A 23,196-nucleotide genomic window follows, 5' to 3' on the forward strand; every position below is an offset into this window, starting at 1 on the left:
CTTGCGCTAGTCTAGCCCAGCATCACGGCAATAGTCTGGGATTTCCGCGACTACCCAGGAATCAATGTTTGATACATATTGCCCAGGTTTTGGTGGTTAGCAATGGCGTTGACATTCGGGAAAGGAGCAATGGACATCCGTTATTGAACCCCTGAAAGTCTGGTACTCAATCTGAATTTTCTCGGCCAGCGGCTGCCTAGCTATCGTAACCGACTCGTGATAAGGCTGATTATTGTGTCTCAGGGTCGGATACGAATGCGAAATTCCTGAAGAAGCTTGGTGTGGCTCCACCAGCCCTATCCACAGCCCCGTTACCTGGCACCAATCTAGGGCAAGGTTGAATACGAGCCCCGTTGTCCGGTTGATTACATGCTGCAGAAACCGACGGAAGACCCATACCTACAGTTGCAGATAAAAGATATAAAAAAGATAGGTTGTCCCTGGGTTTCCGAGCTTCCTCATCCTTTCAACCCCTTCTCCAACTTCAGTCATTCATTTCCGAGGTAAACGATGAGGTTGCCGTTAGTCGCCGCCGCAGCAGCTGGCATTGCTAACGCTGCTTCTCTTGTCTCTGGTTCTGCTGGTGTCACTGTCCGCGCCCTACCTGACGCCCCCGATGGCTATACACCCAAAGAAGTATCGTGTCCCTCTACCAAACCGACAATCCGCGATGCAGACAATCTGTCGGAGCATGAGACCGAGTGGCTCAAGGTCCGCCGAAAGGCCACGCTCGCCCCAATGAAGGAGTTGCTGGGTCGACTAGACCTTGGTGCCTTCGACGCATCCGCATACATCGACAAGCACTCCAGCAACGTAAACAACATCCCTAATATAGCGGTCGCCCTGTCAGGAGGAGGCTACCGTGCAATGACCAACGGCGCCGGAGCCCTCAAGGCATTCGACGCCCGCACAGAAAATGCCACCGCAACAGGCCACCTAGGAGGTCTCTTACAGTCGTCGACATACGTCTCCGGACTGAGCGGCGGCAGCTGGCTCGTGGGCTCCATGTTCGCCAACAACTTCACCACGATCAGCAACCTGCAAGCCAGCGACCGGGTCTGGGACCTATCCAAGTCCATGCTCGAGGGCCCGAACAACCACCACATCCAGATCCTCAGCACCTACGACTACTGGAAGACAATCATCAAGCAGGTCGATGCCAAGTCCGACGCCGGCTACAAGACCTCCTTCACCGACTACTGGAGCCGCGCCCTATCCTTCCAGCTGCTCAACAGCACAACCGACGACGGCGGCGCCAGCTTCACCTGGTCCTCCATCGCCGATATGCCCGACTTCAAGACGGGCCAGTACCCGCTGCCCATGGTAGTCATGGATGGCCGCAACCCCGGCGAAACAATCATTGAGACCAACGCCACCGTCTACGAGGTAACCCCCTGGGAGTTCGGATCCTGGGATCCAACCGTGTACGCCTTCGCGCCGCTCGCATACTTAGGCACCAACTACACGAACGGGACCGTCAGCGGCGACACCTGCATGAACGGCTTCGACAACGCCGGCTTTATCATGGGCTCCTCCTCCACCCTGTTTAACGAGTTCCTCCTGCAGATCGACTCAAAGGATATCCCGAAGGTTCTCGAAGACGTCATCGGCACCGTGCTCAAGGGCCTCAGCGTCAACCACGAGGATATCGCCGTGTACTCGCCCAACCCGTTCCACGGGTACCGCGAGTCCGAAGCAGACTACGCAAAGACAACCGCCCTCTCCATCGTCGACGGCGGCGAAGACAATGAGAACATCCCCCTGCACCCGCTCATCCAGCCCCCGCGCGCCGTCGACGTGATCTTCGCCATTGACTCGTCGGCCGACACAGACTCCTCCTGGCCAAACGGGACCTCGCTGGTTGCAACCTACCAGCGCAGTCTGGAGACCTCACAAATGGCAAACGGCACCTCCTTCCCCGCTGTCCCAGACGTAAACACCTTCGTCAACCTTGGTCTAAACAACCGCCCAACGTTCTTCGGCTGCGATCCCAAGAACCTCACTGCCTCAGGCTCGAACAGCACCATCCCCCCGCTGATCGTCTACCTCCCCAACGCCCCGTACACATACGCCTCGAACTTCTCAACCTTCAAACTGACCTACAGCGACGAGGAGCGCGACGCAGTCATCAACAACGGGTACAACGTCGTCACACGCGGCAATGGCACGCTTGACACCGACACAAGCGACTGGGGCTCGTGCGTTGCGTGCGCGATCCTGCAGCGCTCGATGTACCGCACGAACACGTCGCTGCCGGAGCTGTGCACCTCTTGCTTTGAAGAGTATTGTTGGGATGGGACGGTTAATAGCACTGCGGTAAAGGGGTACGAGCCCACGGCGTATATTGCTACGGCGGAGTCTGCTGGACGGATAGGGCGGGAGTGGCCTGGCTTGTGGACGGCGGTTCTTGCGGCGGCGGTGGCGATGGGCGGTGCGATTTAGGGTAGGGGGTGTTGACTTGGTTATATGTACATTCTTTTCATACGTTTCTTTTGCTTTTCAGGCGTTTACCCTGTAATGAATCGCTCCTTTCTTTTTTTTTCTTTACTATATAGCACATTCAGCTGGGATTCGCTTCTCCGTGGATGTCTTTCATAGGTACTATACCTGCTGCCATACCATATGGTCCATACCTCTAGGTAATAAATTAAGACTGGGGTCAAGCCGAAGCAGCGACAACGTACCTAATTAGCATCCGGTACGTGTTTAAAAGACGTAGAGTGCTCCTAAAACGCGAGGGCTATTGCACACACCTCCGGGACTACTAACCATAGCCATCGCTGCCCAGAGCACCAAAGCCTGAGTACCCCTTTTCGGTACCCATCTAAGTAACGTGGACCCTGGGGCTTTCATGGTAGCTTAGAACGTCAGCCTCAGATACATTGTTAGCAAACTGGAATCGCTTTTACAGTTGCTTAATAGGCCAGTTTTTCAGGATAGGCACGAAATATAGATGTCGGCTGGTTGTGGCTGCCAGGGCTATGTCGACCTGGCTTCGTTATACCTATATCACGCCCGGAATCACCATGTCCAACGGCTTGCTAGGCATGGAGACCTAGCAATAACTACTAACAGAATGTAGATTTTGCTTTTGAATCCTAGGCAAAGTTCAGCGGGGTCTCGCTGTAATTATGGCCCTTGATTATTACTTATCCAACTAGCATGTCCCCTTATGTCCTTAACGACCTACTATAAGGTCCAAAGCCTGATTACGATGATTACTGACCTGCAAGCCGACAAGAGTCCGGCATTAGGGGCAGTCAAACTCTCACTGTCAGAGGCCTAGATGAGGAGGGGATCTGACGTACCATATTCTGACGCGTAGCTTCCTTACCAGGGCTGCTTATTATCATCGTACAACACAGCTGTCTCAATAACTTCACGATTAAGAAAGCAAGATAACAGGGATGTACGATTACCGTTCCCAAACATACCTAACCTGAATCTCCCATTGGCCGAGCGACGGTATAAAGGCCAACTTAGGGTTTCCATACAACGGCATAACACGCACTGGCCAGAGCTATCAGTAGCTCAGGAAACAAACCAAATATTGTGTTATTAAGCTGGGTAGACCCAAGCGATCACCCACGCGTGTCGGGGTTTCCTCAGGGTGAAGCCACGGCGAGGCTGCGTCTTAGCCGGCACCTGCAGAATCCATGGATGTTGAACCCCGATCCCTGGCGTTCGACCACAATATGCAAGACCCAGTCTTCTCAGCCTTGCTTACCATAATGTCTCCGGTCAGCCTTCATTCTCCACTGGCTGCTATCCCGGACCGGAAAACGCAGATGGATCTAAATGGAAATCTGACAGAATGGCCTGAATACCACTAGCCGACAGGTCGACTATCTCCCCATCCCCTGCAAGACTACAGAGACGTATGGAGGCCTACTATCGTAGCTTAATACTGGGGTATAAATAGTTCTGGGTCATGCTGACGCTGTTGCCTCCTGCTTATCCTGTGCAGCCCTCCTCTTACCATTCCTTGAGACCTGACCGTTTCAGCCTTGTTCGCAGCGCGGTTTAAGGCAGCCACGCCCTCCGTCAAGCGTGATGCGAGAGGCTGCGAGAAGTAAGATTATCCAGTTTTGGTTTCCTTTGTGTGAACCATCTGAAAGATGTCACTTGACCTAAATATTCCCGTGATGGGAGTGTATCCCTCGGAGACAATGCAAATCGAGGGCATGACCACAACTTCACTTGAACGAGAAGAATACGATCCAGCAGCCCCCGAACATGCATTACTTGCCAGGTCAAATACAAACCCTCCTGAACCCGGCGAGCACCCTGATCCTGCCAGTACTCCCGCGCCCGAGACCGACAACTCAACATCCGAACAAACCCTACTCACCCGGCCGAACACTCCGCCTGCAGTATCCTCACGCAAACAACCGAAGACTCCAGGAAGATTTGCTCGCATCATAGACACATGGTTCTACGAAGTCCTGATGATGGGCTTCAGCATCGCCTGCTTCGCCGCCGTGAGCTGCCTCCTCTTCGTTACAAACGGGAACACCCCGCCAACCCTCGCACGCGGCCTAACCCTCAACACCATTGTCTCGCTTCTCGGCACGGCTTGCAAATCCTCGCTGATCTACGTGATCGGAGAATGCATCGGGCAACTCAAGTGGCCCTGGTACCACAAGGGCCCCAAGGCGCAGCAGCTAGACGGGATCCAGCTCTTCGACAGCGCAAGCCGGGGGCCGCTGGGCTCGGCGTTGATCCTGGCGCAGCACAGGTGCCACTCCCTCGTGTCGCTGGGGGCGCTGGTGATGCTTCTCGCCCTGGCGTTCGATTCCTTCATGCAGCAGCCCATCACGTACCCACTGCGCGAGGTCCAAGACGACAACTCGAGCAGCGCCGCCGCCCCACAGGCGCTTGTTCTCCTGCCCGAGTTCCTGGGCGCCGATACCCGGTCCATTCTCTACACGGGGGTGTGGGCGGAGGAACCTAAGTCCAGCTTCGAGGTGCGGCCGACGTGCCCCTCGGGCAATTGTACGTGGCCGCCGTTCCAATCGGTCGGGATGTGCAGCCACTGCGAGGACGTGACGCACGCCAGTAGGCTCAGCTGGGATCGAACGGAAATCAACACCACCATCCCGGGAACCATCAAGCCGCGCTTGACGCTGGGTCTGCCGCAGTCCCTGCAGACAAGTGGGTTGGTGGTTGTCGACGTGCAGCCGGACTATGCAAGCCTGCTGCGCCTCGGGTTCCCAAGGCAGACGGTCTGGACGCCGTATTATCAGGCCGCGGGGACGCGCAATGCCACGTTCCTGGGCGTCACGGATCCGCTGTATGTGTTTGTCCATGCGGAGCTGGATCTTGCGGGTAAGATCCCATGCTCGACATCCAGCAGACATTTGTGCTGAAGAGCGCCACGCAATGCGTGCTCTCGCTGTGCGCGAGAACGTACACGGTCGCCGTCTCCAATGGCGTTCTTACCGTCGACACCTCGGAGCCCGAGTACGGGGCCATGTTCGAGAACCCGCACTGGACCAATAGCTCCGAGTCCCCCGTCCCCGCCGAGTCCCGCTTCTGCTGGACCCCCGAAACCGCGGTCGGGGGCTCCGCGGTCGGTCCTGGTATAACCCAGATCACGCCCTCGAGCTTTGTAGGCACGCCCAACGGGAACGCATCCGCATCCGCGTTCTGCCCAACAGACACATACTGCCTGTACGACTACTTTAGCGAGGAACGCACGCAGTACAACGGCTCCGCGGCCTTCACCGAATGGGGCGAGTCCGACGTGCCGCAGACATACGAGACCTTCGACAACAGCACGACCGGCACGATCATCAAAACGCCCATCCTAGACCGGATAGCGACAGTGGGGCTGGAGGCTGTCGTGCGGAATGTTGCGGCGTCGTTCACGAAGGCTGGGCTGACCGCGCGCGGGACTACGAATCATACCAATAGCACTAGTCATTACACAGCGGCAGCAATGGTCCCCGGGACAGTGCGCACGGCGGAAGTCTACGTCTCCGTGCAGTGGCCGTGGCTGATCTTCCCTTCTGCGCTGGTTGCGATGGCCGTTGTGTTTCTGGCACTGACGGTTTTGGTGAATAGACGCCGGGGCCTGAGGTTGTGGAAATCGTCTGTGCTGGCTCTCCTGTTCCATGGGCTTGAGGGGCTGCGGTGGGATGATGAAGTCTACAGCGAGAGGCTTCTGACCTCGAGCCAAATGGATCTGGCGGCACAGGATGTCAAGGTTAAGTTGGAGGTTTTGGATCGGCGGAGGGGATTCGTGCTGAATTGTCTTTGAGTGACTTTCCAAGCTCGCGTTCTGGTATCCACGAGTTAATAGGGTACCAAGGTATGTGATGTATGCCCGTGCATACTCTGAACCTCTTAAGTAATGATATCTCCAGGCGTTGTCGTTGTCTACAACTCACCACTCTCAGAATCAGACCTATCGTTGACCTGCCCAACATTTGTATTTCATTTGCCAAACGGTGGCACTGTTGGTACTGCAGGTGGTAGCAGTATCCTACCCAAATGCGCATCCAGGGAACTGAAGTAACTGCAATCGGCGGGCATTAGGATAGCTACCGGCCCTCCCTTCTTGTCGCCGACTCAATCTCCTACACGCCGTTTCCATGGGCTATAGCGAATTCCGAAGCAGGGCACTGTAAATGGACTATTAAACTTTTAGTACAGCCTATGTGTAAGAGGACCTCCTGTAGTCTCTAGACACTGGAATAGGCAGCAGGAACATGCCTCAAATCATCGTGATTAAATCGCGCTGACGCATTGACCGGCCATGCCATTCCCATGGCTAGCATTCACGCATGTGTGCTGAGTCTTTTGATCCACCGACCTATCAAAGAGTCAAGACTGCAACCCATGACAGACATGCATCCAAGAATTGCTGCATCTTTCCGAAGAAGTCTTTTAGAGAAAACCTCGAATTATACATGTCAGTAACCGACAGAAGAGAAGGGTTTGCTCAACTTCAATCTGTCCCTTACGAAATATCCCTGAGTCCTGGTTCTGTGCACGCGCGATTGGGTGGACAGACCTATTCATCCCAGATGGCCACAATGAGATGACCATCGACGGGATGCCGAGGATGGTGCATGTCTGGGTGGTGTTCTTCTAGGCCCCAGTAATTTCACGGCAAAGGACTGGCAAAAGATCACTACGATACCGTATGCTGTTCATCAAGCGGTAATTCATAACTGACAGTAGAAAGCGGGTAAAAGGAATTATTTGCACCCACCCTTTGGCGTCGATGACCGAAGGTCATGGTTCCAAGTTGGTTTGTGGGTTGGAAAGTGAATCGTCCGGGACCTAAAATAAGCGCCATGCAAATAAACCATTATGTGCCGTGGTAGCCATCATACCCTTAGCTGTCCTTGTTACCCATGGATGCATCAACAGCACCGGGGGGTATCAGCTATAATATCAGCCAATTCAATCACGCGAGACATACGAATTCGGACTAAACAAGCTCTTACTCCCGCCATCTTCTGCGCCAATCTGACCAGGTGGGAGCATTGCTTTTATACTCAGCCTCTCAATTCTACGCTTATTGGGAGAAACAGGATGTAGAAGAGTGTCAGGCCTGGGTGAGATACCTACTTCGGCAGTGACATACTATAGTGTCCAAGGGTCAGATATGGCTCTTTTGTACGTACCATAACCTCATGCGGCTTCGTCTGTTGGGTGTGGTAACTGCAGACCATGTTTAGTGCTGCGATAACGGGAGTACAGTAGGTAGGATAATTTACTAATCATCGAGACAAGCGATTTGGTCAGGCCTGGGCTTCGTGGCTTTCCTTTTAACTAGCGATTCCCTCTGATATCATGGGATTTCTATATATTGGTTGTGGTTCTGTGCTGACAGGATTAGACCATGGTATTGGACATCAGAACCAACAGCTCTATTCAGAGCTGGAAGACATTATCAAATAATACAGTCTGTCGCAGCAAGTGACAACTGCAAGGAGATTCCAGAGAGTATATAACTCAAACTTAATCGCATATCTGCGACGCGTACCTCAGCCCAGATGCGTGGGATATGATAGGTAGGGTTATAACCAGACGTCGCTAACCGACTGGTGATTAAGGCCAATGACTCACCTGCAGGTGCCAAGCAGCCGAACGCAATGATAGGGTGTTCCGGTCCCATACTATGCGACATGACCCTCCCTCTGAACAGGACCAAACGGCTTCAACTGTCCCCAGAGAAGGTGCTGATATCGATAAGCTTCTTGAGGACAGACGGGATCTGACTCGTCGACATACCATACTATCCATTAGGTATACGCCTTTGGATAAGCCCCACGGTCAAAAACAAGTTAGTTTTCGGGCAGGGCACTCTGCACCAGGATCTACAGCAGCGTTTATGGCTTGGTCGTCCCCGGAGTTCAATTGTTGGCACGGCACTATCTTCAAATCACAAGTCAAAGTTTTGTGCAGGTGCGCCGGTAATCCGCAATTGACCATCTGTGATGCGGTGGAATACGTTAGGGGCCGGAGGAAGCAGGTATCCTCTGGCAACTCGCCAACATGGCCTCCTCCTCTTTGACTGTCGTTTGAACGCTTGCAAGCCAACGAGATAAGAGGGCTATAAATCCATATACGGTATTGTGAGTACTTTTGCAGAGAATAATCCGGTCGATGTTTTCAATGGTTGTAGGGTGTTGCATTCAAAATTAACTACGATTGTATGTGGCTTGGGAACTACCCAGTGCCCCTTAATTTCAGAGTGCCCATACGTCGAACATTAGAACTACTGATAAAGCAAGGCTTGGTTATTTAGTGGATGAGGAAGACGTAGACCTGATGCCGGTGTCTATGGTGCAAACAAGGATGCGAACAAGCCTGATATTTAGCCCTAAGGTGTATACGCGCCTTTTGATACGCACGTAGCTGTTGCTACCGAGGTATCAAAGCGTCTCTAAACTCTTGGATATGCGCTAAATGCCATCTCGATATCACAAGCCAACACTACACCCCGTGCGTTCAAAAGGGAATCAACTTAGTTCCTCTTCACAACGCATGTGGTGTTGCGGGCTGTTCTGGATCTTTATATCCAAGACAAGAAGTCGTTGTCATGACACAGAGAACATGTCCCTGGTTCAGCAATGAAGAAGCGAGCAGGTGCATGCTCTCCTTGGCAACCCATAGATCAACAGACTACGTGCGAGAGATTAATACTGTCCAGCCGGAGGGAGTGTCATGGTTCTTGCGCAGGCCTGTGGGGCATATCATAGCGCCGATGACATGCTCTACGCAGGGGTTCGTTTCTCCGCTACGCATAGTAGCGACAGCTATGTACCAGGACGTATCGAAACGTATGGTGCCAGGTTAGCAGCGGGGATTGCAAAAGCTGGATATGGTGAGCTGATTAAAACCATGGCGGATGCTAGTGCGTGATAAAGCATGCTCTCATGATGGATAGCAGCTTCATAGCCTCTAGCCATGCCAAAGGCTAGCCGTTGTATGGTAGATCAAACCTAGAGGACCGTCCAGTAACGACTGGAGATAGAGGAGGAAACCAGGTTTGAGGATAGGCACTCCGAATCGTTAGAGAGATAAACCGGAACACTGCACCGCAGCCCTGGAAGATCACAAACACGGCACTTTTGCCGATGGCTGTTTGGTTCCAGACTGAAATCATGTCAAAATCCGGTCGTACTATGGCGCAGGATTGGGGGTTTCTTTGGGTCTATTGCAACAGCCAAGGACGCACGCTTGCAACTTTTTCTTGCACACAAGGCCGTTACCGAAACCCGAATCCCCACGTACACTCTGTATATATGGAAACAGTACTCACATCAGGTGTGCTGGCTAAGGACTTGCGAACCAAGCCCCAGCATTCTCGGACACATTCTGCGGACCCTACCTAGGTACTGGCCACAGATTCGAGGCGCCAGGCAAATCGGCCTCCCGATATGGGTGATTTGTAAAATGGCCGGGGACAGCATGACTTGAACGTCCAAAGTCCGCCGTTGGTTATTGGGCTAGTCCATTGTCACTCGGGTTCACCATCATGTCCGATATCTCAGTTCCCCCTTTGGTTCCAAGTGGACAACTGGTGATCTAGAGGGAAAGCAGAGTTTGCCCCTGTCCATGCATCTACCTGAGATGCTACCCTAGCGAACCTACCATTACTTGAAGATGGAACAGTATCCTTTGGTAAAAGGCAGTTGTAACAACGATTCCGTCCAATTAATGCATGGTCACAACTGAAAGCTACTCGAAATACAGTTCACACCACCAACCTTGGCAGGGTGAACCTTTAAAGTCACAAAAGATAGTCATCTTCGAATTCATCATACGCTCTCGTCAGATCTCGGCAAGTGGTATGTGGAATTCCTGTCTACTGTTCATTTGATAGGTGTCATTGCGCAAGTAGTAGAATCACGCTTCAACATCGCACGTGCGATTGGGAAGGGCGGGGGCCAGCAGTGACTGCGGGCCGATGCCATGCAATTTGTCATGGAAATAACAGAGAAAATGGGGACTATACGGAGCTACAAGAAGAGAGCGAAAGTGATTGTCAGTTCGAGCAGCTTTCAATGGGTGTCTGTGTGCAAAACATTATCCAAGCCACGGAACCATCGCAAATTCTCCTATCGTCGGAAGTTCGAGTATGAGACTCGGTCGTGTGCAGAACAAAGGATTTTGTCAGGGATTGAAAGGGATCAGGGATTGAAAGGGATAAAGGATCACGCTGGGTCCTCAACAAAGAGCAGTGATCAATAATGGTACAGGAACAATGAGCGTGCGAGGAAAGTTGCATACAATGCACGAAATACAGAGAGAATCAGAATGGGACGTTCGAAGAGAAAGGAGATAAATAGACATTGATACCTCCTTCTGGACAGGGTTCTCATCAACTATCGATTGGAAATACTTCAAACTGTCTAGCCATCCACGACAGCCTCCCGAGGTCACGTCCGAACGGGATTCCAGACATCTAACAACCAGATCTACTCAACCACCAAGATCCCTTCACAAGAAACGATGTCCCAAGCGCCGACCCAGGAGTGCCTAAACTGCAGGAAGCCACCCACGGCAGAGTGTCTCACCAGCCACTACGTCCGGGATCTCCCCCAACCACCAACGATGGAAGTTCGGAATGTTCCGAACCAGGCCTCTGCCGAAGGAACAGACGCCAATCGACCCCTCGCGGAGCCAATAAACTGGGATGTTATTAACATTGTAACAACCAAGCTCATAAAATCCCCGAAGGTATCCGCAAAGGACAAGGCGTTCCTGGAAAGCATGGACCATCGCATGCGGGGACAGACCCCCCAGGAACCCATCGAGATCAGCGATGACTCGGACAGTGACGTCCCCAGGGACAACGCAGTCCTGCGCCCTACCCCTGCCCCAGCTACCAACATAACCCTGCCCGTCCCTGAAGAAATTCTCCGAGCTCGTCACCTCCCGATCCCAACCGGGATGCCCCGCCCAACCGGGAACTCGCTAAACCCCCTAACGGACCTCGACACGGACGATAACTTCCCGCCCGACACCCTACAAGTCGCCTACGACCCCTTCATCCCCGGCCGCGTGCGTACCCCCCACCCCCACCCCTCTCTCCAACTCGAGTCCGCCCGCGAAGAAGTCGCCGAGTACCGCGAGGTGATCGCACAGCTAGAAGACATGCTGGCAGAGAGCGAAGAGTTCAATCGCGCGACGACGGTGCGGCTGATGGACAGGTTGACCGAGCGCATCCTCGCTTCGCAGAAGACGACGAAGGACCTGAAGGATATGACGGCGCAGTTCAATGCATACCGGAACCTGTATAGTCAGACGCAGGCAAATCTTACTGAGCAAGAGCGGAACATTGAGGAGTTTGAAAATGAGTTTAGTAAGGTCGATGCGGAGGTTAAGGCCGTGCAGGCCGAGTTGGAGGCTACGAAGGGGGAGATGGCCAAGTTGGACGCGCTGTTGAAGAGCTGCTCGCATGAGGGGGAGGGGGAACAGTACCCGTAAGTATCGTACAACCTGGTTGAGGTGTGTTTTTGCCTTGCTTTATTTGTTGCTTTTGTGTGTTTCGTTGTTTGAGATGATGTTTACCGATGCCATGGTACTGACTGTGTCCCAGATGGTTTTATATCGCGAATAATAATTTGACCTCGATCATCTTGATTCAGCTATAGTACATGCCATAGTTTCATTAGAAACAGTTTAACGATATATTAAGCAGAGTGGCCAAGGGCAAATCAATTACGCCTTTATAACTATATATTGTGGGACCATAAGAAACAAAATCTTGATAATATAGTAATGGGAAGGCGTACCAACTTAAATAGACTAGTTTGACGTTCACGATTTCTGAGTGAGGCTGCCTTGCCTTATATTCGTGTTTGTTGCTGATTCAACTGGATAGAGCAGAAGTCTATCATTAGTGTAGCAGGAGAGTACCTAGCACGAGTGGGTGGAATAATACAGGTACCCGAACATAACGCTTCACTGGCCGCAAGGTAACCGCTGCTTCTAGTCGGCCTCTTGCAAGAATCCTTATGGCGAAGCGTTTAAAATTGAATATGCCAAATACCTCTCCAGCCACTGGATTGCCCAGAGTCCTTGATAGAGGCCCATGGGGCCCCCTAACCCGAGCCCCTTTACGCAAAGTCGGCAAGGTAGCAATGCAACGCGCAATAATTGGATTGATAGTTGGTACAAGTATGCATAAGGATGCCTCGTTGCCGAGGGGGAAAATTTTATTCAGAACCGGTAAACCATGCGCTAAGTGATTGTGCCACTAAGCATAATCTTGAAAAGCAGGCGGCTACCATAGTACGGCGCAAGCCTCGTGAAATTCGTACCTATACTCATTAATCAAAAAGAGTGCCGATATGAATGATCTGATGATGTGGGATGGACACCCCAGGATAGAAGGTTCTTCATCATTTTCACTAAAGGTAATTAGAATATTCCCGAGGTGGCAAGAGGTCTACAAATATGGGTACATGGGATGCGCCCCCTTTCTCATACCATCAAACACTGTCGTTTACTTCAACATTGTGCGAGGGAGAGAACCAGGACACTTTGAATACCCGCTTGTCGTGCATATATCCAAGAGCAGTGGTAGGCGGCTGCTGTTGGTGTCTTTAATGATGCAGGCAAGCAATCAAGTAACCTGCACCCAAGTCATGCTTATATTCCAATTAGGCGGCTCGAACACACGCAATATACTTGGCACGAACATGGCAAGCCGTCTGGACGAGAGCCTGGAAGCAAAGAAGAAGCTGTTCTGTTTTTCCTTTCCGCTGAATATGAATATTGATGTCCCGGCCAATACAGCTAGCTTCCTGTTTTGTGCACTTCATACGTTAGAATTCAAGTGACGTATGTTCATAAAGGCGTGCGAAGTACACACATCGCCGGGGAAGAACTCAACCGCAAAGACATGATGTGGTTGCTGCTTTAATTTTCCTGTTGCAGGCTACACAAGGCTATTCATAGATTACCTAGTGAATTGCCCATCATCCACCATGGAAAATCAATCAATATACCTACTTAGGTCACCTTAAGAACTGCTTCTCTACCGCCACGCACACGGGCGTGTGTCTCATGTGTCTCATCTGGGCAGAGCACTGCCATGGGTGGCGTATGTCTCAGCCGATGTTGATGTTGACGTACGCCCACAGCGTCCATCGTATGAAGTACCTTGACCCGTGGACACGGCAGCTACATGAATAATCCACCACTAGAAACACGCGAAGCAGTACCGCACCTGGGCCTCACTCGGGTTCGGTATCCCGGCGGTTGCGAAGTGGATGTCCCACTGACGGCATATGAGTAAGGACCCCTGGTCTGAATGCAGTAAATGCTTCATCCGTTTGCCGGTGGGGTACACGATGAGGGGTGGGTATTTTGCCAGCGGCATGAGGACGTCGTGTCATATGAGAGGAAGGAAGTGAGCTGGATGTCATCTTCTCAGTGACCGAGATCGAGGTCTGGTGACGAATATTTCCCAACTCCGCGGTAAAAGAAATCTAGAGATTACCATGCTGAACCTAGCATAGTAGTTAGCATTTGCTTCCGGCGAGGTGCATAGGTTGTAGATAAACAATAAAGCAACCTTCGAAGACGCACATGTCTACCCCTACACTTTACCCACGTACCGGTCCCGGGATCAATTAATGAAGACAACGGTATCACTACGCCATGCCTTGTGCTCTTCGGCGGGGGCAGGATTGCTATTGAATCTCTGTCGCCGTTGAAAAGCCGCTGTCAACAGAGAAGAAGTGGACGGATGTCCTCGACTTCGTCGTGGGACGAGTGGCTTAACCCGAAGCTCATTGTGGAGGTTGGTTGAGCTGGCCTGGAATATGCAGCCAGTTCAGACCACCCAGGACGGAAGAACCACGGCAGACATCGGAGTACAATTTGTCTACCATAGTACTCTGAGTGCTCACGCAAAGGGTACATCAGAGCAGTGTACTAAAGAATCCATGGGTGGCAGAAAGCGACCTCGAAGACGACAAAACCTTTCGTTCTAGAGAAGAGAACGATTCCTATGTACCATAGAGAACCTTGACTGTTAGCGCACACTTAGGCCTTGTACCCGGCGTCCGTCGAGCTGTTCGAAATGCCGTGGGTACTGAACTGCTTACAATTGCGATAAATAGCCCGGAGAGTGGATGGGCCCGTGGCAAGCCAGAGAAAATTGCGGATCTTGATTTGATGTGGCGCCTCTACCTGTCATAACCAGCGCCTTGAGGGTGTTAATCCTAACAGCGAAAAGGATGAAAGGACAACGAGAACGTTGTTGAGAGCCGGGGAGAAGGGTACGACGACTGGAAGGGACGTCAAAACCGCTCGAAGGTATCAGGTACCAGCTAGGGCTGCAGACTCACACATTCCTAGTAGATGGAACTTGAAACGACATCGGTCTTTCTCCGACATAAGCTAAAGAACGCGTTGGCAACGCTTAGGTCATGTCTAGGCGGGAACACGGGTACAAAGGATGGGAGCGTATTTTTCGACCAAGGGTATGAAACTGTATTCTTGCGATTCATGGCGCAAACTCCCCCCGCAAATGGATATGTCGTGCCTCGGGCCCCGCGTCCATGGAGGTGACTCTACGAAACAACCTTAGGAGAAGGCCCCCTATATTTGCCATCCGCCTAGAGGCAAGACTGAGTTTGGTGGAATAGAGTAACGCATAACGCTGCGAAATATGGTATAGTTGGGATGGAGATGTCGCCGATCATGACGCCCAGCCATCTACGTACCAGGCCACGTTCACAGTGAGTGATGACCCAACCATGGATGGTTGGCACTTTGTCTGCATGAAATTATGGGTTTTTATAAGCTTTCCCTCCAAATGGAAGTCTACCTGCACCCACATGTAGCCAAGGAGACTCCGTCTGATGAGGAATGCGGACGAGTTAGGGCTATCTAGCTCAACAACCCTAACCCGTGACAGAATATGCAAGTACCTACAGTATTGTGTTTGACTAGGAGCAGAAGAGTACGCGATGCCGTAAGCGAGGGTCGCACTCGACCTTATTGTCGCTATGGTGAGCCCTCCGATTCCATCGTTAGCTTCGATTACAACAAGCCAGTGACATTTGCTCTGGCATGAAGGGACACCTTGCGTGTGCTGCAGGTGGCCTCCCTTCCTGCATAACTTCCTACGAATGGGAAGTTCCAAGGTTTCCCAGGACTTATACAACGGGCCAAGCAGAACTCGCGTCAAGGGACTACATGTCTTGTGTCCTGTCCTGTTGAGATCGTTAGGTACCAGGGGTCATGTTGTGGCGGTCGGAACGGTTCATTGGCGCGTAGATTGAGCCCAGAATGCGGCCAATTGCAGGTACCAAACTCCTCAAACATATGGTACTGTTCATCTAAGGAGACATGAAAGGCGCGTACGGCTGCTCAGGTGCCGCCACTTGGGCTACCTCTTCCTCCAGGGCTTGGAGCCAATACCTATATACGCTAGGCCGTGGGGTACAGGAATTAAACGCCTCACTCACGACGCTATTGATGCAAAGTTCTTGGTCTATCAAGCTGCGCCTTGTCCATCGGCTCCGGGCCCGTTTCTTGAAGTCGATCGACCCCCATCTGATGCCCCGCCGGGATAATTGGGAATGGGAAACCAGATCTCTACCTACGAGCCGTGACATCCAAAACCTGGACAGGAGTGTGATATAGACTTCCGGAGACCCCGACCCATCATTCTTGCCAGCTGGTCGTCAGTAGCTTCATGACGAGTTGCGAGAGCCACCTCTACTCTCTAGCATATGGGACTTTTGTGTCCATACCATAGCTGACTGCACGCAGTAACCTTTGAATCATACTTACCGGTGTCTGGATCTCTCGGCCCCCCGAGCACATGTCAGGAGATCGTAGGCTCACGCATTCCCATACAACTTCGGCTCGAATGGGATTGTCAGAACCACGGGCCTGACTATTGCAGGCCAGCGAAGCTATAGAGACCATCTGGAAGCATCTTCACCATGATGTAGTGGCTCGGCTGATGATGGACTGATTCGTGGACTGATGCGTGTCTACAAACGCAAAATGGTCGAATTGTGGATGATCCTTGGCTTGCTCACCTGAAGTCACACGATTCATACGCAACCTGGAGGTATAGGTCGTAGAGACTGTAATTCGCTCGCTATGAGTAACCGCCACGGCGGTGCCGGCTCCGGACGCTTCCGCATACTGGTTTTCCTCCATATCGCCTGCTACCGACTTGTTTACTGTTCATGGGATAGCATAAGGAGGATGTTACTTTGAGGCAATAAGTAGAATCCGGGACTTAATATTAGTACTCCTTCGCACTACATAGGATATACGTGTCTCAGGTTGGGACGGAAGTCAATTGGTGATTAAGGAAACATGCAGGTGCTTGTCTCTGGAGAGTTTCCCACATCTATACCTAGAAATCTGTGATGATGTTATCACCTAGGGCGAGCGAACCCAAGACTTGGTGAATTTAGCTGGAGGTCTCTGTATATACCTAGATCTCTGACAAATAAATTACGGCTTATTTAGAGGCTACGTTACTCCAGGACACCCCCAGGGCCATATACTTCGCCGCAGAATCAGCCTCGAATGAAGCTTGAGATTACACAAACCCGAGGCCTCCTTGAAGCCAACTGCAAGAGGGAAAGTATCCGCGGTGAAGCTGGCTGCATGCTATCTGGTTGCATGCTACAAAATGGACGGCACTCACTGAGTAGCACAGGCCGGTCTCAAGGTACAGACTCCCATCCCCTAAGGCATACACACACAGCCCAGTTTTATGGATGCGACGATCCGACTAGCTGCGCATGGAGGACTATAAAACTTCTCAAAAGGCCTGTTTTGCATTCTACCTTCAGACACAGACTTATCCACCTTTTATTCTCCTCAGGTTACATGCCCATGGGGCCCTGGGCTTTATTCAAGTTTGCTCCCATAAATCCCATTGAATAGCACACGCACAACAAGACCACTGCAATAGATCTCGCCAGGTGGATATGGAGAGACACCTAGCTCCTTTAGAGGACGGCCCTTTGCCCTCCTACCACACTAGCACTCGTCTTTGCAATACCGGTATTCACATGAAGGGCTAGCTGGGGAAGAAGGAGCCTCGGGTGCAGTGCTGATCATGCAATATCTCCCAACACACGTACAAACCCTCCATGTGTCGGCTTCGGAGTACGCTGATATAAAAGTTGGGGTTGGGCATAAGCATGGGAAAACAGAATGAATTCACGCGGGCCCTTTTGAATAGTTATATGACGTTCCATAGCGAGCGCGTTGCGCGCGACATATGTCCTGCGGAGCCTACATATAATACCATTCAGCTGGGTTCATTAGCTCGCAAAGAAATTCTTTGCCGTCTGTGCTGTCCTGAATTACAGGCCGAGGTATCTAGACGCACGGCGCCCGTGGGCTGAGGCCATGCTCAAAATACACTGCTTACGATATATGGTTCGTTGGCCGACATGGTGATTGCCAACTAGCCAGTCCAGGGGGAAGATAGACATCAATGATGCGAGTGATGGTACCATGCCTTTCTGCTGCAATATTACACCTGATGAGACCGTCACTTCATGTGGGTGTTTCTTGCGCCCCAGGAAAATGAAAAATCCACAACCTTCGCCGCGGGTCAGTAGTATAGCTTCATTCACGATGTATTTCATGTAAGAGGGAAAGCAAGACGTGAGGATACACATGTGTTGGTATTAGGTAGAGTACTGGATGTATCCAAGTATTTGCCGATAAGCGCGCTTACACCAGCTCACGCAAATGCCCATCTGCTATAGGAGGCCATTCGCGGTGTTTGAATGGTTGCCATAAAGCCTGAGCATCGCTAGTCTCACTAAAAGCGAAGACACCGGAATCTGCGGCCTGAGTAAATCTATCTTAAACAATGGGAATAAGGAACATTCCTCCGCCGCTCTCAGACTATGTAAAGATTATTACGGCATTGAAATGGTTCAATCCCTGGTCATGATATGTTGTCGCCTCTTTCAAGGCTGCAAATTGGCCGCGCGCCCCTCACCAGATACAGCAAATCCACCGATCTCTGCCATATATACATGCGACTCTGCCCCATGCAAATCGGCTATACTATATCTGTAATTCTTAAGGAAGTGTCCGATTTAAGAATGGTTTTGCTCCATTAATATTAGCGAATCGCTCCAGGGGCCGGGTCGCTTAGGTATTTTGAGGTCTAGACTGAAGTGTTCTTTCAACTTGTGATGGCTGTTTACATGCCACTCGCCGTCTATGCTGGGGACAATACTTACACCCACTGAGAAGGGCCTTTCTGTATCAAACTGGTATATAGTAGGTTGCAGGCCCCGTACAGACGAGAACCAAGATGGATCATCACAGCAACGGAAATTTGATTTCTCGCTGATCCATGATTGTATACCATAATTTTCTGGACATGAACCTTTACTCATCACTTGAACTCAGGGTGTCTTCCTGGCATTCACCAGCTCCATCGTACTATAAAGCATGCAGGTAGCTGTCCAAACATCAACCGCATAAAGATGGAACTAAATATGGAAGATGCAAGCTATTCGGAGTGGGTGATTTAGGTATGCCTGTGTGGCCGCAGTAAAGTTCCACAATATTAGAGGGATATGAGCTCTATGTGAACATTGCCACATGGTGGTTGTTCGACCAGAGGTATGGGTATGGAGTCACAATTGCCAGAAAATAGTCCTTAGTATTATTAGTCAAATACCTCCCCAGTGTTTGGGATATTCCGCATCAATCCTGCACACGCAAGAGACTTCTACAAGAAATATGTGTTTTTTAGGTCAATGCCAACTACGCCCGCACGCAAGGGTTCGGAAGCCAATCATTGATATTGATCCCTTGTTGATATTCTCTAACCTTTTCTTATGGTAGTTCCGGGCTTGTGCATTACGCACGAACTGGCCTGTGAACTTCATGCTGTGGTTCTTGATTTTGATCAGGGAGAGATAGAATGTTGGGTTCGTACTAAAGAGGAATCGCAATGCATTTGACTGCTTCTGAGGACTTGGGGCATGGCGGATCCTGCCATTATGCTGGTTGAGTATCCGTAACTGAGTAATGCGGCAGCCGTACGGCTCTGTCTCTTACTCAAGGTGGAGACTGCCTGCTATCACGCCCTAGTGAGCGGCAGGTTCTTGTCCAATTCAGATTGGCCGCCAGATGTCATTCCTTCAATTTGATAAAGGATGTCCAAAACGAATAATAAGAAGGCGTTTACACCATGGGATTGATGTCCGATTCTGATTGCCCACGGGGCAGACCTAATCCCCTGCACCCATGCAACCCTCGTTTTGTTAGAGAACATAGTGGCGTCGCCGTTGCGGACCACGTTTAATTTTCAGGACTTGAACGCTTAAAGAATATCTAAGTCCCGAGCAAAAAGTTGCGATAACGTTGGGCGGTTCTTACGTATACTGGGCAGATCGATCGTATGGTTACCTCCCTTCATTGATTTCCAAAGTCGTTGTACACTATATCTATTGCAGGCTTCCAGCACACCTTCCACGGTCAAGGGTCCTCGCAGAGACCTTGTCAATTCTGATATTTCTTAAACTTGATCACTGCTTGGTACAGGGCCGGGCCAATTAATGTTATACGGACCTTAACCCGTTTGCAAGCTCGCTATGCCTTCCTTGGCTTGGTCGTGGAGGGAATAATACAAGGGGTGAGCGGGCTTATACATTTGGCCTTATTTATAACATTTGCTGATACAACATCAAGACCAAATTCCTGCAAGAATACCCTCCGGGATCACCTACTGCGACACTCGCGGCATAGAACAAAAAAAAGCATGTAAACAGAGACGGTATTGCCATTACATGTGGCTGCTGGTTGTACTTGTAGACAAGAGTGCCATACTAATGTTGGCTATGCAATCCTCATGCCTTCTGGAATCCGCCGCTGGTGATCTGATGGGCCGTTATGATAGTATGGTACAGTCTATGATATACTACCTAGGTGGTCTAGCAATCTCTGTGAATCACTCGTCTGTTCATATGCGCCGTAGGTAGGAATCCAATGGCCGTGAACTCGGGCGTGCCCGTGGGCTTTCTTATATGGTTGAATGCACTGTAAATTATCGTCACACTGGTAGGAAAAACGATGGCACGGAAAACATCAACCATGGCCAGAACTCCTGCTTTGCCGGTGCCTGCCCAGATCATCGACCTCCGGTTGAGCTACTGCTGCCCAATGGCGAACATCCGCTGCCAACATAGGTATGGTACTTGAATGTGTGCCAAGGGTACTGGTATACAAACCTTATCGCTCCCTCATGCGCCTGTGCGTCCTGCCATCACATGTAGATTCCACCAACAAGCTTGTTGGGAGTCAGCGTGTGACCACGTCGTGCCGTGCCAAACTATGGAATATACGGTAGTTGATCCTCTGTTCAACGTTGGAGGGGGCTGCTAAAGGTGGAGGAGAGGGGTATTGGTGGAGTAGCGGAGTATCATATATTAATTTGATAGCAACAAGGTTCTTGGTGATGCGGTCTGTTTTGGCTACCTGTAGGCCGGGTACCATGTCTGGATGCCCTGGTCCTCTATACGTAAACACGATAGACCAGGAATATTGAGGCCCCTCCAAGTATCCTAGTTTTAAGGTCATTAAGCTTGAACTCGAAGGCGCTGTCCTATCTTCCTCAGAATGCAGCACGCCTATCTCTGGAGAAATACTCCAAACCAGAAACGTGATGCTCTTCAAGCCTCTTCCTGGCTTCATATAAAAATTCCCTGCGAAGAGCTCTCGCAGGCCAGAGAGATTTTGGTCTCATGGACGCATGGAAGATGATCAACCGGATGGTCCCCTTCCCACCTGTATGTCCCGCATCTAAACTTTCCTAACCTTAAGCGGGCACGGTTACTGCGGCACCAAACCGCATAGATGACTTTTGAGGTTCACCAATGTGGGTGCCTGAATCTGATAAGGGATAGGAGTCAACACTCCGAGGCCGTGACGGTCAAATTCTCGTTGATGACTACAATGATGCTTGCAAAGATGATTCGAAGGCCAGGTACCATGTGTATAGCGTACGAGCAACGCAAGTATAATCTTCAGGGCTGATAATACGCCTCAACCCATCGCAGATTAGGTTTAAAAAGATGGTCGCGTGACTCCCGGCTGCTGGGTGTATGCCAGCCAAGCTCGGTACGTAATATTGAGTGAGTAGGCGGAGCAAATCACAGCGTTGGGCCGTTTCATGCTGCTAAATCGAAGATATTACGTTTTGTACAACGCAGCTATGTCTAGGAGTACACAGGGCAGGGCCACGTAACTGCAAAAGCTACTGGACCTGGATCTGGATTTGGCGTGCCGTCTCAACAGGGCTGGATCTGCAATAGTTAGATCCAGCGGAGCTTTACAAGCTAACTTAACACAAAAAAAGTATACTTTACGGACGACGAAGCCATGTTTCTGCCCAGCCAGCCGTCTTGACTGCCTAGAGTTAACCGAAGACAATGCGCTCTAAACCAAAGACTAACAAAATACAGCACAATCGAAACGCGAGCTTCTATCCATTGTACGACTGGCTCTCGGATCAGGGCAGAGGCTTTCCAAGCGTGAACTCGTCTTGAAATAATTTCCGCCGTTTGGACGTATATATATCCTTGCCGATCTTTTGACAGTGGTCGATCTGGGCAACTTTACATTGCAATGCGGAAGACCCTTTGTCTTCATGGTTGCCATATATTCCCAATCCCATATGTTTCATTTGTGTAAGAATTAGGTTACAAGCTGAATGGGAATAGGAATGGTGGAAGTGAGCAAATGTATATAGGTAGACTGCTCGTCCCGACTCAATAACAGTCAAGAATATGACTCAAAGGCAATGTCCTTCAAATCCTGCAGTCTAAAATTGTCTAGATGTGTTATTTCTAGTGAGCTGTAAAGTATGTTGTCCCGCATCGACTTAGGGCTTTATTCTCCGCTGCTCGCGCCGAGTGTTGACATCACGACTGGATCAATCGCCACCCACCTCACCACCATGCGCCTAATGATCCTTCCATCGAAACAATACCCCATAGAGCTTACAGAGCCCTGACGTCTATTTAAGCTGTTCAAGCCCACTCGCCGACGAGAAGCCCATACCAAATTACGCTCCGAACCCTCCGCGACAAACTCCCTCCCATTATCAAAGCCATGGCTCGACAAGACGAACCAACCACCCAACAACTTGGACCCGCTCCCACAGTCACTGACAGAGCTCAGAATCTAGCATCGGAACCTCAAGCCCAAGTCCCAGCATTCGGAGACACATTCTCCTCAACTTCGTTCGGGCCGAGCACGCAACCGCCCGCCCACAAGCCCAGCCTAAACTCAGAAGGCGTCACCATGTCCGGGCTGTACAAGGCCATCGATGGCCAGGAAAGCAGGAGGTGGTCGGCGATGGACGACGACTCGGATATCTGGGAGGTGCCGAGTGGGGTGTCGAGTCCGGTGCCGCGATGAGGGATTTCATTGCGGTAACTTTTGAGATGTGTACAAATTTCTATCCTAGCTTGGCGGTAATACTCCACAGTGGGTTGTTTATTTGTTATGCTCTTCTCTTAATGCTACTATATTGAGATTTAACCAGGTTCTCGCCGCTGTAGAAAAATATCTTTTACCTTGCTATTAAGTTTATGCTCCCGATCAGCTGCGTGGGAGTATCTCCCGAACGGATACCAGAGCCATGGATTTAGCTCGGTTGCCACTAATACATATCTATGACCTCTCTTACTTGCCGCTGATCCA

General features: G+C 50.9%; 4 protein-coding genes across 4 annotated transcripts; all 4 read left to right on the forward strand.

Annotated features, from left to right (window-relative positions):
- Nucleotides 1-510: 510 nt before the first annotated feature.
- On the forward strand, nucleotides 511-2,803 carry BDW74DRAFT_187287 (lysophospholipase family protein; the record flags this gene model as incomplete). Its single annotated transcript, XM_073731447.1, has 2 exons — nucleotides 511-2,357; nucleotides 2,722-2,803. 2 exons carry the CDS (start codon nucleotides 511-513, stop codon nucleotides 2,801-2,803), a joined length of 1,929 nt encoding a protein of 642 aa, XP_073587432.1.
- Nucleotides 2,804-4,118: 1,315 nt separating this feature from the next.
- On the forward strand, nucleotides 4,119-6,262 carry BDW74DRAFT_173940 (uncharacterized protein; the record flags this gene model as incomplete). The annotated part of the gene is made up of 2 exons (XM_073727905.1): nucleotides 4,119-5,303; nucleotides 5,357-6,262. 2 exons carry the CDS (start codon nucleotides 4,119-4,121, stop codon nucleotides 6,260-6,262), a joined length of 2,091 nt encoding a protein of 696 aa, XP_073587433.1.
- A 4,712-nt stretch (nucleotides 6,263-10,974) lies between these two features.
- BDW74DRAFT_173941 (uncharacterized protein) lies at nucleotides 10,975-11,952 on the forward strand (the record flags this gene model as incomplete). The annotated part of the gene is made up of 1 exon (XM_073727906.1): nucleotides 10,975-11,952. The coding sequence occupies one exon, from the start codon at nucleotides 10,975-10,977 to the stop codon at nucleotides 11,950-11,952; it is 978 nt and encodes a 325-aa protein (XP_073587434.1).
- Nucleotides 11,953-22,602: 10,650 nt separating this feature from the next.
- Nucleotides 22,603-22,911, forward strand: BDW74DRAFT_173943 (uncharacterized protein; the record flags this gene model as incomplete). Its single annotated transcript, XM_073727907.1, has 1 exon — nucleotides 22,603-22,911. One exon carries the CDS (start codon nucleotides 22,603-22,605, stop codon nucleotides 22,909-22,911), a length of 309 nt encoding a protein of 102 aa, XP_073587435.1.
- Between the last annotated feature and the right edge of the window lie 285 nt (nucleotides 22,912-23,196).

The sequence above is a fragment of the Aspergillus multicolor genome (assembly GCF_047715735.1).
Source record: "Aspergillus multicolor strain CBS 133.54 unplaced genomic scaffold BDW74scaffold_3, whole genome shotgun sequence".
Taxonomy (NCBI): domain Eukaryota; kingdom Fungi; phylum Ascomycota; class Eurotiomycetes; order Eurotiales; family Aspergillaceae; genus Aspergillus; species Aspergillus multicolor.